The sequence below is a fragment of the Myxine glutinosa genome, chromosome 10 (assembly GCF_964187855.1).
Source record: "Myxine glutinosa chromosome 10, kmMyxGlut1.1, whole genome shotgun sequence".
Lineage (NCBI taxonomy): Eukaryota > Metazoa > Chordata > Myxini > Myxiniformes > Myxinidae > Myxine > Myxine glutinosa.
In genome coordinates this window covers 22,558,140-22,571,278 of record NC_136270.1, presented here as the reverse complement: position 1 = coordinate 22,571,278, position 13,139 = coordinate 22,558,140, and the positions used below count along the sequence as shown (strand labels likewise).

General features: G+C 50.8%; 1 protein-coding gene across 2 annotated transcripts in view; it reads right to left on the bottom strand.

Moving 5' to 3' along the window:
* The window catches only part of DRG2 (developmentally regulated GTP binding protein 2), a 39,191-nt gene extending 30,975 nt beyond the window's left edge, over window positions 1-8,216 (bottom strand). The window contains exons 1-6 of one of the 2 annotated variants that reach the window (XM_068127260.2): window positions 8,157-8,216; window positions 7,694-7,791; window positions 4,510-4,670; window positions 4,303-4,392; window positions 1,095-1,155; window positions 806-896 (exon numbers count right to left, since the gene is read on the bottom strand). In XM_068127260.2, the coding sequence (XP_067983361.2) occupies window positions 806-896; window positions 1,095-1,155; window positions 4,303-4,392; window positions 4,510-4,670; window positions 7,694-7,757 (467 nt within the window). In that variant the 5' untranslated portion in view covers window positions 7,758-7,791; window positions 8,157-8,216. Of the gene's footprint in view, window positions 1-805; window positions 897-1,094; window positions 1,156-4,302; window positions 4,393-4,509; window positions 4,671-7,693; window positions 7,792-7,899 lie in introns of both variants that reach the window. The other variant, XM_078785435.1, reaches the window with a different exon arrangement.
* Between the last annotated feature and the right edge of the window lie 4,923 nt (window positions 8,217-13,139).

The window sequence follows — 13,139 nt, the reverse complement described above, 5'->3', positions numbered from 1 at the left end:
TCTGTGGCAAATGCTGAGCGATGATAGGTCATTCTGACTGTGTAGTTCATTCATATTTCTGTTACATGGTCACCTGCATGACAGTCAACTGCACAACATGCCTGAAATTAATTACCTCCACCACCAAAGGTGGATGGAGGTTATGTTTTCACCCGTCTGTCTGTTTGTGGAAAACTATGGAATAACTGCCTAATATGTTGTGATTGTTCATAAGATATTCCAAAATTTAACTGCAACTTCCTCCCCTCCCTCACACACCCGCCACCCTCCCCACCTATGAATGCGTATATAGGATGTGCGACATGCCCTATGAATGCGTATATAGGACCCTGAATGCTTACAAAGGACGTGTCACCCTGAATGCATATATAGGACATGTCTCCTGGAACGCTTATATAGGACGTGTCACCCTGCATGCTTATATAGGACGCGTCACCCTAAATGCTTTTATTGGACGTGTCACCCCGAATGCTTATACAAGACGTGTCGCCTTGAATGCTTATATAGGACGTGTCACCCCGAATGCTTATATAGGATGTGTCACCTTGAATGCTTGTATAGGACGTGTCACCCCGAATGCTTGTATAGGACGTGTCACCCGGACAATCTATCTGGACAATCGATTGCTTTTCAGTTCTTTGCTGCGAGAAATTTTCTGGATACATCCAGAAAACTAAGCCAGTGTCTTTTAATTAGGACAAATAAAACGTTTGACCCAAAGTGCAGTCTGGTTGTTTTTTGGGGGTTTTTTTACACCCCAGCATTTTTCCACCAAATAAGCTGCATGCTGATCCACCACATCCACCTTTGTATACCGCCCTTGGTAGCATCCAGCATCATGATGACAACATCGGATGTCCGTGCCACAGCAATCACCTGTCTCCCCCGGCCCTTTCCTACGTGCAAAGCAAACAAAACACATGATAACCTGCCAGCACAGTCAGGTCAGCACTGCAGCAAAGAGCCTTCCAGGATCTTACCACTTACCAGTGCCAGAATATTTATACAGCAGAATAATTAAAGTATTTTAGCTGGGTCCATAATTCATCGATATGGTTAGGTCTCCCTTCTTGATTTATTTTTGCCCTCTGTACCTTGTGATGCCCCTTCTATTATTCCAGGTAGATCCAAGAGCTGGATATTTGCACCATTGTACTGCAGAACAGAAAAGCACACATTCCACAATTAAACTCCTATTAGCAGCCAGAAGTAATCAACCAATCACTAAGAAGATCAAGAGGACAGGGGGTAGAAATTGCTACATTTATATCGCGCGCATGCACACACACATAATCGAGGTAATCCAAGATACAGAAATTCGTGCAGAATGGCTCAATCTGTGCTAACTTGCAGCAGTTTTGTTTTGCAATCCTAAATATATTGTTGTGGAAACGGCCGTCGGGAGCAATGGGAGTAGTTATTTCATGAATAAACGTCTAGCATAAGTGTGTAGTTTCTGTGTAGACTGCAGAATATGATAGGACATGTGTCAAAGCGTTTTCAGAAGCTAAATAAACATTGTCCCTTCCCTTTCACAGTGTGTCAAATTCCCACCCACATTAATCCTTCAAGTTGTTTCCCTTTGTAATCTGTCTGTGTTTCTTTTAATAAATCGTTTATAGTTCCGCAAGCCAGCAAATCCAGCCCCCCCCCCCCCCCCCCACCTAATCATCCTCATCATCCTCGCTCCCCTTGAGGAATGGAAGGCAGGGCCTTGCATAAAGGAAAGCGCTATGCTGGGAATAGCAATCTTGTGGACCTGCTGTAAACCACAGGAGCTGTGAGGCATGCCAATGAGTGCACAGCTACGCACCGTCACGAGGTGATACAAGGCTGAGGGACGGGGAGGAAACGGACAGTCGGTCGGAGTCTGAATGAATTGAGAGTGGGCAGAACCACGAAGAGAGCTTCATGCGAGTGAGTAGTGGAAAGGGATCAGGTAAAAAGGGTGGCAGAGAAGTAAAGCACCGACAGCGAACTTTTGAGTCCGACAGTCCAAGAGTCAGATAGTAAAAAGCACGTGTGCCTTGGGCTGAAGCCACGAGCCCAGACGCAACCTTGCGAGCCATCTCCCAACCGCTGAGAGCACCGCCACAAACCCATTTATTCACCACGCAAGCATTGCGTGTGAAAAGGTTTCTGCCTCATGATCTTTAATCCTGTCTTAGTATGTGTGAGTGACTGGGCCCCAAGTTATACCATGCAAGCCATCAAAGTCTTGTGGGAATTATTTATAGTAAAGGAATAACGGATCAGCGCATTTGATTCTTGTTCATTCAACTCCTTTCCTTAATAAATCCTGTCTTCCCCACTGGCGTGTCAGCATGAAATGGAAAGGGTAATTAACGGCGTGGGTAAGACCATGGTGGTTATAAAATTGGCATGAAAGCCCTCGTTCGGATGACCAAAACGCAGCGGTTCGTCCCTGGTAATCGCTCAGCCCATCCCATAAGACAATCGAACTGGCTGTAGGCGGCGGGACCCGGAGTTTCTGTCTGCCGGAACTCAAAATAAAGATCTGTTCAGCTTTTCCGGCGGGCGACCACCAAGGAATATCCATCGGCAAATTGGTGACCAAGCGAGTAGAAGATGTGGCCTCGAGTCCACCCATGGTCGACTGTTACAGTACAGGCAGTCCCCGGGTTACGAACGAGTTCCGTTTTTAAGTCTGTCTGCAAGTCGAATTTATATGTAGGTCGGAACAGTTACGTACGGTTCACATCGAATGTCAATTAGTCAAATGTTTGTGTTCGTATATGGTATATATTTTATCGAAAACATCTATAGGTATAAAAAAAACATGAAAGAAACATTTCTTAAACTGTTTAGATAGAAAAGAAAAGATAATGATTAAAGGTTAACACTTACTCTCGTTCCAATTGATGTCTTGCAAACCTTGAACCGATCATACCTTGATATATCTCTCCGAGATGATGGGCCTGGTGTTGGAGAGGATGGACCTGGTGCTTGTCAATTTTCTTAAAGTAAACATCAAGGGTGGCTTGAACAGAGCTTTTCTCATATTTCTCTTCTCTACCGCTCCCCTTATTATATACTTTGTGTGTCTGTTTGATTTTTTTTCTGTGTGATAAATGTTAGCTCTTTCACGAGCCTCGATTCTGTATACAACAACAACAACAACAACAACAAAAAATTCAAATAATAGGCTTAACAGAGGTCGGTACGTAAGTACGGGCGTTCGTAAGTCGGGCGTTCGTAAGTCGGGCGTTCGTAAGTCGGGCGTTCGTAACCCGGGGACTGTCTGTATAATAACAGAACAATCATTTTGGTCGATTATTATTTCGGCAAAATGTTTGAAACTCAGCTGTCACTAAAATCTGTAAAAGTTCAACTGTTAAAATATGAACGATGTCATAAAATGTAAACATCCTCCGACATCAAAAATTGACCTTCAACTAAAAAACAGAGGGCTTGCAGGTTAGCTTAGAGGTATGAACGTACACTCACCTTTTAGTTGTCTAACCTGAGTTGGCATCTCGACTTGGCTATGAACTGTCTCCATTGATATCTACCCACACTAGTTGTTGGTGGACGTTAAATATCCCGTGGTGTCTTTCACACAGAGAAGGCAAGTTATCGCCGGCATCCTGAACAGATAAGAAATACCTGCCCTGACTAACGACTGGGCAGACAACGGCAAACCACCCTTGCCAAGAAACCGATTCAGCAGCAGAGTGATGAAACCTCAACTACAATAAAAGCCCAATATCCTCTAAAGTGACACCGGCACTTGACGCACAAAATGTCACTCGTCGGTAACCCTGTAATTCAGAGAGGGAGTTTACATCGGATTTGTTCTAATGGTCTCAATGGTGGTGAAATGGATCACCAGGTCATTCACCATGACGAGTTTTCGTTTTCACAAACGTGGTAAGCAGAGAGGTGAAAGCCCACCTGGAAGGCATCACCAATGTCAACTCGTAGTTTCACCAGTCACACCCGTCTTCCTGTGCTATGGCCTCCAGAACTACCTTGGCTTTTCACTCCTATTTATCATTGCCCGAAACGAGTTACAAGATGCGAACGATGACTGCCCCAGTTATCCCCGAAATGCACATGGGTTGCTAATCCTAGTAGGAAGGTAATCTCGGCCATTTTTAAAAGAACAATCTGCACCAATCACAAGTCCCGACAGCAAACTTTTATTCTTTTTTTTTATCAGGAAAGAAACACCACCGACCATCACTTATTGCGTAGCGTACCACGAGAATCACTGTACAGTATCCTCAACTGGCTGATTATCAAAGCTTTATGGTTCAAAGATTGTCCAACCCCACTTACCTCAATAACACCAGGTATGCAGGTGAGGGTCGTGAACTCATAAGAGGCACATTCACTCTCGGTTGATGTCATCAGACTGAGGAAAGTGGACTGCAGGCAAAGGATAGGTTGTGTTATGTACAAGTAGAAAGCTAGATGTAGTAATGAAAGATACTCATCGATGTTATAGTAATACATAACACAAGTGTGGACGAGGTAGAGGCCGACCTTTCCCACAGAAGGAAATCCTATAAGAGCCACTCTTGCATCGCCGGACTTCATGACATCAAAGCCCTCGCCCTTGGCACTGGCAGACTTGGGTGGCTCAATGAGCTGTGACCGATATTTCGCCAATTTTGCTTTCAACAGACCCAGGTGGTACTCCGTCGCTGCCAAAGGGATGAGAGACAGAAGCGAAAAAGAAAAAGACAAGTCAGGAGACGACGATGGTTCACGAGCGAGCGGTATTCAATGACAAAAGACGGATTATAACCGAAACAGGCCGGGACAGGCCAGGCCCAGAAATGTCAAAACGAAGGTTACTGACCTTGAAATGAGATAGAAAATAATGTATAATCAGTTATGAGGTTAGTTAGCTACACAATACCGAAAATTCGGTGAAAAATGAAATGAAAAAAAAAAAAAAAATGAAAAATCGAGCTCCATGGGGCTAGACACATGACATTGGTCTAACCAAATATCGAAACCCCTGTCAGATTCCACCGGCTAGACACGACATTGGTGTAACCAAATATCGAAACCTGTCAGATTCCACCAAACCCCTCGGAGAAGATGTAGCTTGAACTCGATTACCCCCTAAAAAGACATCTTTTTCAGGCATGGCTCCGCCCACAATGGGCGCAATACGCCCACTCTAAGCAGGACACAACGAGATCATGATATCAACCTCCCACCCAAGTTTCATCAAGATCGGATGATATCATCGGGTAGTTATGCTGCGGACAGACAGACACACAGACACACACACAGACACACACACACACAGACGCACACACATGACGAATATAGTGGTCACTTGATAACTCGTGAACCAAGTAAACATCAAACTAGAGAGTTCAGAGAACACCTTACCCCACGCAGTCTTGAGAAACAAGGGCATGGGTGCGGTTTATGAGCGGCAAACTTGATTGGTCATGACGTAAAATGCCATAATATTTTATCCAAGTACTGCGAAACGGAAGGGTTGTGAAAGTGCCAAAAAGGCGATTTGTGTTATACAGTATTGAAGTACGTAATTAAATCGAAATAAAATAAAGATTTTAAAGATTGTAGAAAGAAAAAAATTCAGACGTTTACCGCCGTTGATGCACCGTCTTTTACACCACCTTATTAACACGTCACATTAGTTATTAGTGCCAAAGTACTGCTAAACTACAGGTTAGTTTTCTAATTAGTATTCTAAATATAACATGCAATTGAAATCAAGTTGTTCCTTGATCATAAACCGACGGTTGCAGGCACGGACAAATTCAACCAATCGCTTAACCCTGCTTTTGGCTTCACGTGCACGGGGCACGTGCACTGCCTATTACACATTTTGCCCATCTTGTCTTTCTGCATATTTCAAGCAAGTTATGTCAGGGAGAGCTGAAACAAGCAACACTTTTAAATCAGTAATAAAGCCGTTTCCACTCTTCGACTTGACACCAAAACAGGGAAGACGAAGTAGAGCAGACCAGCTCTCAACTACAACATGTTGAAGAATACAGCCCTGGAGACAGAGGAACTGAATTGCACACAGTAATGCTTGATCGAGAAGACTGGAAGCTGAAGATCAATGTCATCCGAGTTTGGTCTGAGAGCAGACTTAGGAAGAAGAAGAAGAATCAAGCAGGCCATGCACTGCACCTTGCGTCACCTCCATCAATCATTCCCAACTCAACCCCCTTGGTTGCAGGTTACTGTGTTTCTTCCTGTTTTCCTGTTCATCTCCATGCTTTTGTACCCAGGGGATACCCCCACAAGTTCAAAAATCACAACGCTGTTTTTACTCAAAACTGACATCCCCATCCCCTGTAGCACTCGGATAGACACCCCCTCTTCCAACAGATATGATGTACCAATTGAATACCACACCCTTCCCCATGGGAGGTGGCACAGTATCCCATCAATCAGACCAATCAGCAGTCTGAAACCATGCAATCACGTCATTGAACAAATCGCTCGGAGTGATGTAATCTTTACCAAATATAATAAATTGCCTTCTTTTGTAAATGAGATTAAATATCTGTGGAAAAAGCAATGATGGAATAGTCATCAAAACTTCAAAGAGAATGGCACTCGGTAGAGCGCATATCTCCGCCTGGCTTAAAGGTTTACGTTTTGTATCCATCCCACTGATAGGTAAAGTCTGAATTCGGACCTGAACCAAAATGCAAATGGCTTGTTCTTGCCACCTAACCAACTCATCCACCAAGTTTTGTCATAATCCATCCACAACTTTTTGAAATATCATGCTATGTATCGTTTTTGTCTTATCTCTCAATGGTGAAGAATCACTTAAAAATTTAACAAACCCTCAGATCTGGATCTTCACCAAAATCAAATTAATTTGTCTTTATCACACACCCAAACTGTCCACCAAAATTCGTCCAAATCCGTCCATAACTTTTTGAGATACCCTGCTCACAAACAGACACACACACACAAACATGCATTTTAAAGGCCATTTTCCCTGCTAGAGCGGGGGTTAGCCTTCCCAGCATCACAAACAGACAGAGCCAGATTAATAGACCAGACCAACAAACCAACAGACAGGTGTTTTCAGTGGCCAGGGGAACAATATTAATTTTGTACTTTAGCAATTTCGATTTCATTTTATAACAATTAGTCATACAGATATTTTGTATATAAAAACAAAATCCTACAATTTAAAGGATCCCAGCATCATGACCCACGGAGATCCCAGCATCATGAGCCACGGAGATCCCGGCATCATGAGCCACGGAGATCCCAGCATCATGAGCCACGGAGATCCCAGCATCATGAGCCACGGAGATCCCAGCATCATGAGCCACGGAGATCCCAGCATCATGAGCCACGGAGATCCCAGCATCATGAGCCACGGAGATCCCTGCATCATGAGCCACGGAGATCCCAGCATCATGAGCCACGGAGATCCCAGCATCATGAGCCACGGAGATCCCAGCATCATGAGCCACGGAGATCCCAGCATCATGAGCCACGGAGATCCCAGCATCATGAGCCACGGAGATCCCAGCATCATGAGCCACGGAGATCCCAGCATCATGAGCCAGGTGCAACAATCTAAATGAACATCTTCTACGAACGAATACACCGCCCAGAGTGAGCTCCTGATGGTAAACCTGGGTTCTTACATTTTAAAGTGAAAATGAAATCCCTAACAACCCAAACCCTGTAGAGTGGTCACCTTTGTTTTTCTGAGTCCGTGCTATTTCCTTCTCCACCTCCGAGATTTTCTCCAGGATCCCCATGTCCTCGAGATTTCTTCACACCGGCTCCACTTGACTGACCAAGCAACAGGACAAATGGTCAACTACACACCTTACCGACCATTAAAACACACCAAACCGAATGTCGCCTTAACTCATCGTGACCATTATTAAAGAACTCAACAAAAAGGCCGCCAAACTCAAACAGGGACGGAGAGTCGGTTAACACCGGGTTAACACCGGGTTAACACCGGTCTAACACGACACGAGGTTAACAACACCGCTTCGGAACCTTCTCTCCACCACAGTTTATATGTGCTGAGCTATTTATCAAATTCAAATTAGATATCAAATTTAATATTCTTAGAAATAGAATGAAGACAATAAATAAATAAATAAATAAGAAACCGCGACCCTGCCGCCCGGTAATCGCACGCTCACCACATGTGATATGATGGCTGAATGGCTGATGCCGACAAGGAAATGCGTCAAATCACGTGTGCTATACTTATTTTTGTATTTACTTTAGCGCCAAATATTTTTTAAATCTCAGGTAATATTTTCCTAATCTAAGGTTAAGTATTATCTATAACATGGCATTAAAGCATTGTATATATTATACGGTAAAAAAGAAGGTTGTTGAACATACACCGCCCAAAACTTGAGACTCATTAATTATTGGCTTAGAAGAATGAACTTAGCATGCATGCGCTATACCAACGGCAGATACCATCACCCATCCACAAACAGCTATACCAACAGCAGATACCATCACCCATCCACAAACAGCTATACCAACAGCAGATACCATCACCCATCCACAAACAGCTATACCAACAGCAGATACCATCACCCATCCACAAACAGCTATACCAACAGCAGATACCATCACCCATCGACACACAGCTATACCAACACCAGATACCATCACCCATCCACAAGCAGCTATACCAACAGCAGATACCATCACCCATCCACAAACAGCTATACCAACAGCAGATACCATCACCCATCCACCCACAGCTATACCAACACCAGATACCATCACCCATCCATACACAGCTATACCAACACCAGATACCATCACCCATCCACACACAGCTATACCAACAGCAGATACCATCACCCATCCACACACAGCTATACCAACAGCAGATACCATCACCCATCCATACACAGCTATACCAACACCAGATACCATCACCCATCCACACACAGCTATACCAACACCAGATACCATCACCCATCCACACACAGCTATACCAACAGCAGATACCATTACCCATCCACAAACAGCTATACCAACAGCAGATACCATCACCCATCCACAAACAGCTATACCAACACCAGATACCATCACCCATCCATACACAGCTATACCAACACCAGATACCATCACCCATCCATACACAGCTATACCAACACCAGATACCATCACCGATCCACAAACAGCTATACCCACAGCAGATACCATCACCAATCCATACACAGCTATACCAACAGCAGATACCATCACCCATCCACACACAGCTACAACAACAGCAGATACCATCACCCATCCACAAACAGCTATACCCACAGCAGATACCATCACCCATCCATACACAGCTATACCAACAGCAGATACCATCACCCATCCATACACAGCTATACCAACACCAGATAACATCACCCATCCACACACAGCTATACCAACACCAGATACCATTGTGATGCTGTGCACACACAACTCGTTTGCCAAGAAGGTAGGCCACCACTCGTTGTACAAACCAAAACACTTTATTCTAGGCTCGCACGTAAGCACTGGGCGAGCTCGACTTTCGAGCCCGCATATATGTCCCGAGGCCACGCCTTGCCCTCGGGCGTGGCTGGTCGGCCGAAAGGCGAGGCAAGTGTTTCAGTTCCACCCTGCGCCTCGTGACGCCTTTGCTCCGGGCGTGGCCCGAGCCGCGCTTCCACGCCCGGTCGCTCGCGCCACCCACTGGTGCGCGGAATTATTACCCGCCGGCATTGTGTCCGCCAAACGCGCCCCCCCAGAATTCCCGCGCACCTGAAGGGTGAGCTTGCGGGGAAGCCGGATGACCCGGCCGAAACGTCCTCTGGCGATGCGTGCAGGGCTGGGGGGTGGCGGGACGACGGGGGTGGGGGGGTGCCGGGGGTCTGCCCGCCGGGGGGCGGCCTCGACGCGGAGGCAGAGCTGCTTGCGGGGGGTGGTCCAGGTCGAGGTGGGCCGGCTTGAGGCGGTCCACGGAGATACGATCTGGAGTACCGCCGATGTCCACGGTGAAGTGCTTGTCCCCGGTCTCCAGCACGCGGAAGGGCCCGTCGTACGGGGGCCACAGCGGTGCCCGGTGGGCGTCGTGCCGGACAAAAACGTACTCCGCCGTGCGAAGCTCTGGGGCGACGTGGACGTGGGAGGACGGTCAACCGTGGTGTGCCATCAGCACCGGGGCGAACCTCCTGGCGGTCTCCTGAAAGGTGGAGCGCTGTTGCGCCGCGGACCAAGGTGCCCTGGAGTCAGGGATAAATTCGCCCGGTACCCGCAGTGGTTGTCCGAAGACCAGCTCCGCCGAGGACGCACGCAGGTCGTCCTTGGGCGCCGTCCTGAGGCCCAGCAGGACCCAGGGGAGCCTGTCGGCCCAGCTGCCGTCGCGGAGGCTGGCCCGGAGCGTGGCCTTCATTGAGCGATGGAAGCGATCGCACAGGCCGTTGGCCTGGGGGTGGTAGGCCGTGGTGTGGTGCAGCTTGACGCCGAGCCCTTGCACCACCGCTTCCCAGAGCTCCAAGGTGAACTGGGGGCCGTGGTTGGACGAGATGTCCGAGGGGGTGCCGAACCGGGCAACCCAAGTGGCGATGAAAGCTTGCGCGACATCAGCCGCAGCCCTCGCCGCCAATGGCACGGCCTCCGGCCACCAGGTGGTGCGGTCCACCATGGTGAGGAGGTGGGTGAAACCCCGCGAGGGGGGCAGAGGTCCCACCAAGTCGACGTGCACGTGGTCGAACCTACGTTCGGGCACCGTAAACGGGGCCAACGGGGCCTGGGTGTGGCGGTGGACTTTCGCGTGCTGGCACGCGAGGCACGTCCTGGCCCAGTCGCGGACGTTCTTCCGGAGGCCATGCCAGACGAACGTCACCGCAACAAGCTTCTGGGAGCTCTTTGTGCCCGGGTAAGCACTGGGCGAGCTCGACTTTCGAGCCCGCATATATGTCCCGAGGCCACGCCTTGCCCTCGGGCGTGGCCGGTCGGTCGAAAGGCGAGGCAAGTATTTCAGTTCCACCCTGCGCCTCATGACGCCTTTGCTCCGGGCGTGGCCCGAGCCGCGCTTCCACGCACGGTCGCTCGCGCCACCCACTGGTGCGCGGAATTATTACCTGCCGGCATTGTGTCCGCCACACGCGCCCCCCCAGAATTCCCATGCACCTGAAGGGTGAGCTTGCGGGGAAGCCGGATGACCCGGCCGAAACGTCCTCTGGCGATGCGTGCAGGGCTGGGGTTGGCGGGACGACGGGGGTGGGGGGTGCCGGGGGGCGGCCTCGACGCGGAGGCAGAGCTGCTTGCGGGGGGTGGTCCAGGTCGAGGTGGGCCGGCTTGAGGCGGTCCACGGAGATACGATCTGGAGTACCGCCGATGGCCACGGTGAAGTGCTTGTCCCCGGTCTCCAGCACGCGGAAGGGCCCGTCGTACGGGGGCCACAGCGGTGCCCGGTGGGCGTCGAGCCGGACAAAAACGTACTCTGCTGTGCGAAGCTCCGGGGCGACGTGGGAGGACGGGCAACCGTGGTGTGCCGTCGGCACCGGGGCGAACCTCCTGGCGGTCTCCTGAAGGGTGGAGCGCTGTTGCGCCGCGGACCAAGGTGCCCTGGAGTCGGGGATAAATTCGCCCGGTACCCGCAGTGGTTGTCCGACGACCAGTTCCGCCGAGGATGTGTGCAGGTCGTCCTTGGGCGCCGTCCTGAGGCCCAGCAGGACCCAGGGGAGCCTGTCGGCCCAGCTGCCGTCGCGGAGGCTGGCCCGGAGTGCGGCCTTCATTGAGCGATGGAAGCGCTCGCACAGGCCTTCGGCCTGGGGGTGGTAGGCCGTGGTGCGGTGCAGCTTGATGCCGAGCCCTTGCGCCACCGCTTCCCAGAGCTCCGAGGTGAACTGGGGGCCGCGGTCGGACGAGATGTCCGAGGGGGCGCCGAACCGGGCAACCCAAGTAGCGATGAAAACTTGCGCGACGTCAGCCGCAGCCCTCGCCGCCAATGGCACGGCCTCCGGCCACCAGGTGGTGCGGTCCACCATGGTGAGGAGGTGGGTGAAACCCCGCGAGGGGGGCAGAGGTCCCACCAAGTCTGCGTGCACATGGTCGAACCTACGTTCGGGCACCGTAAACGGGACCAACGGGGCCTGGGTGTGGCGGTGGATTTTCGCGCGCTGGCACACGAGGCACGTCCTGGCCCAGTCGCGAACGTTCTTCCGGAGGCCATGCCAGACGAACTTCGCCGCGACAAGCTTCTGGGAGGCCTTCGTGCCCGGGTGGGACAGGCCGTGGATGGCGTCAAAAACCGGGCGCTGCCAGCCAGCGGGTACAATGGGGCGAGGCCGGCCGAGGGAGACGTCGCACAAGAGGGCAGTGCCCGCGACGTCGAACGGCACCTCGGTGACGCGGAGGCCCGTGATGGGGTCCGCAACGCCTGGACATCGGGGTCGGCGGTCTGGTCCGCCGCCATCCGGGCATAGTCGATCCCGAGGTGGACCGCGTGTGCGACGGACCGGGAAAGGCAATCCGAAACCGGGTTGACCTTACGCGCGACGTGTCGGATGTCCGTCATGTACTCGGACACGGCAGAAAGGTGACGTTGCTGCCTGGCCGACCACGGCTCGGCGACCTTGGCCATCGCGAAACCAAGGGGCTTGTGATCGACGAAGGCCGTGAACGGGCGGCCCTAGAGAAGACGGCGGAAGTGTCGGACCGCCAGGTGGAGCCCGAGCAGCTCGCGGTCGAAGGTGCTGTACCGGCGTTCGTGTGGGCGGAGCTGCCGGCTAAAAAACGCCAGCGGCTGCCAAGCACCACTCACCCACTGCTCGTGCACCGCGCCCACCGCGTAGTCCGACGCGTCGGTGGTGAGGGCGATTGGTGCATCGGGCGCCGGGTGCGCCAGCATGGTGGCGTTGGCCAAGGCCAGCTTTGCGCCCGAAAATGCCACGTCCATCTGCTCCGTCCAGGCGATATCACCTTTGCCCGGCTTCCCCCGGAGGGCCTCGTGCAGGGGGCGCAGGAGCTGGGCGACGTGGGGCACGAAGCGGTGATAAAAATTCACCATGCCCAGGAATTCCTGGAGCCCCTTGATCGTGCGGGGGTGCGGGAAACTCCTGACCGCCTTCACCTTGGCCGGTAAAGGGATGGCCCCGTGCCTGGTGATGTGGTGCCCCAAGAAGTCGATG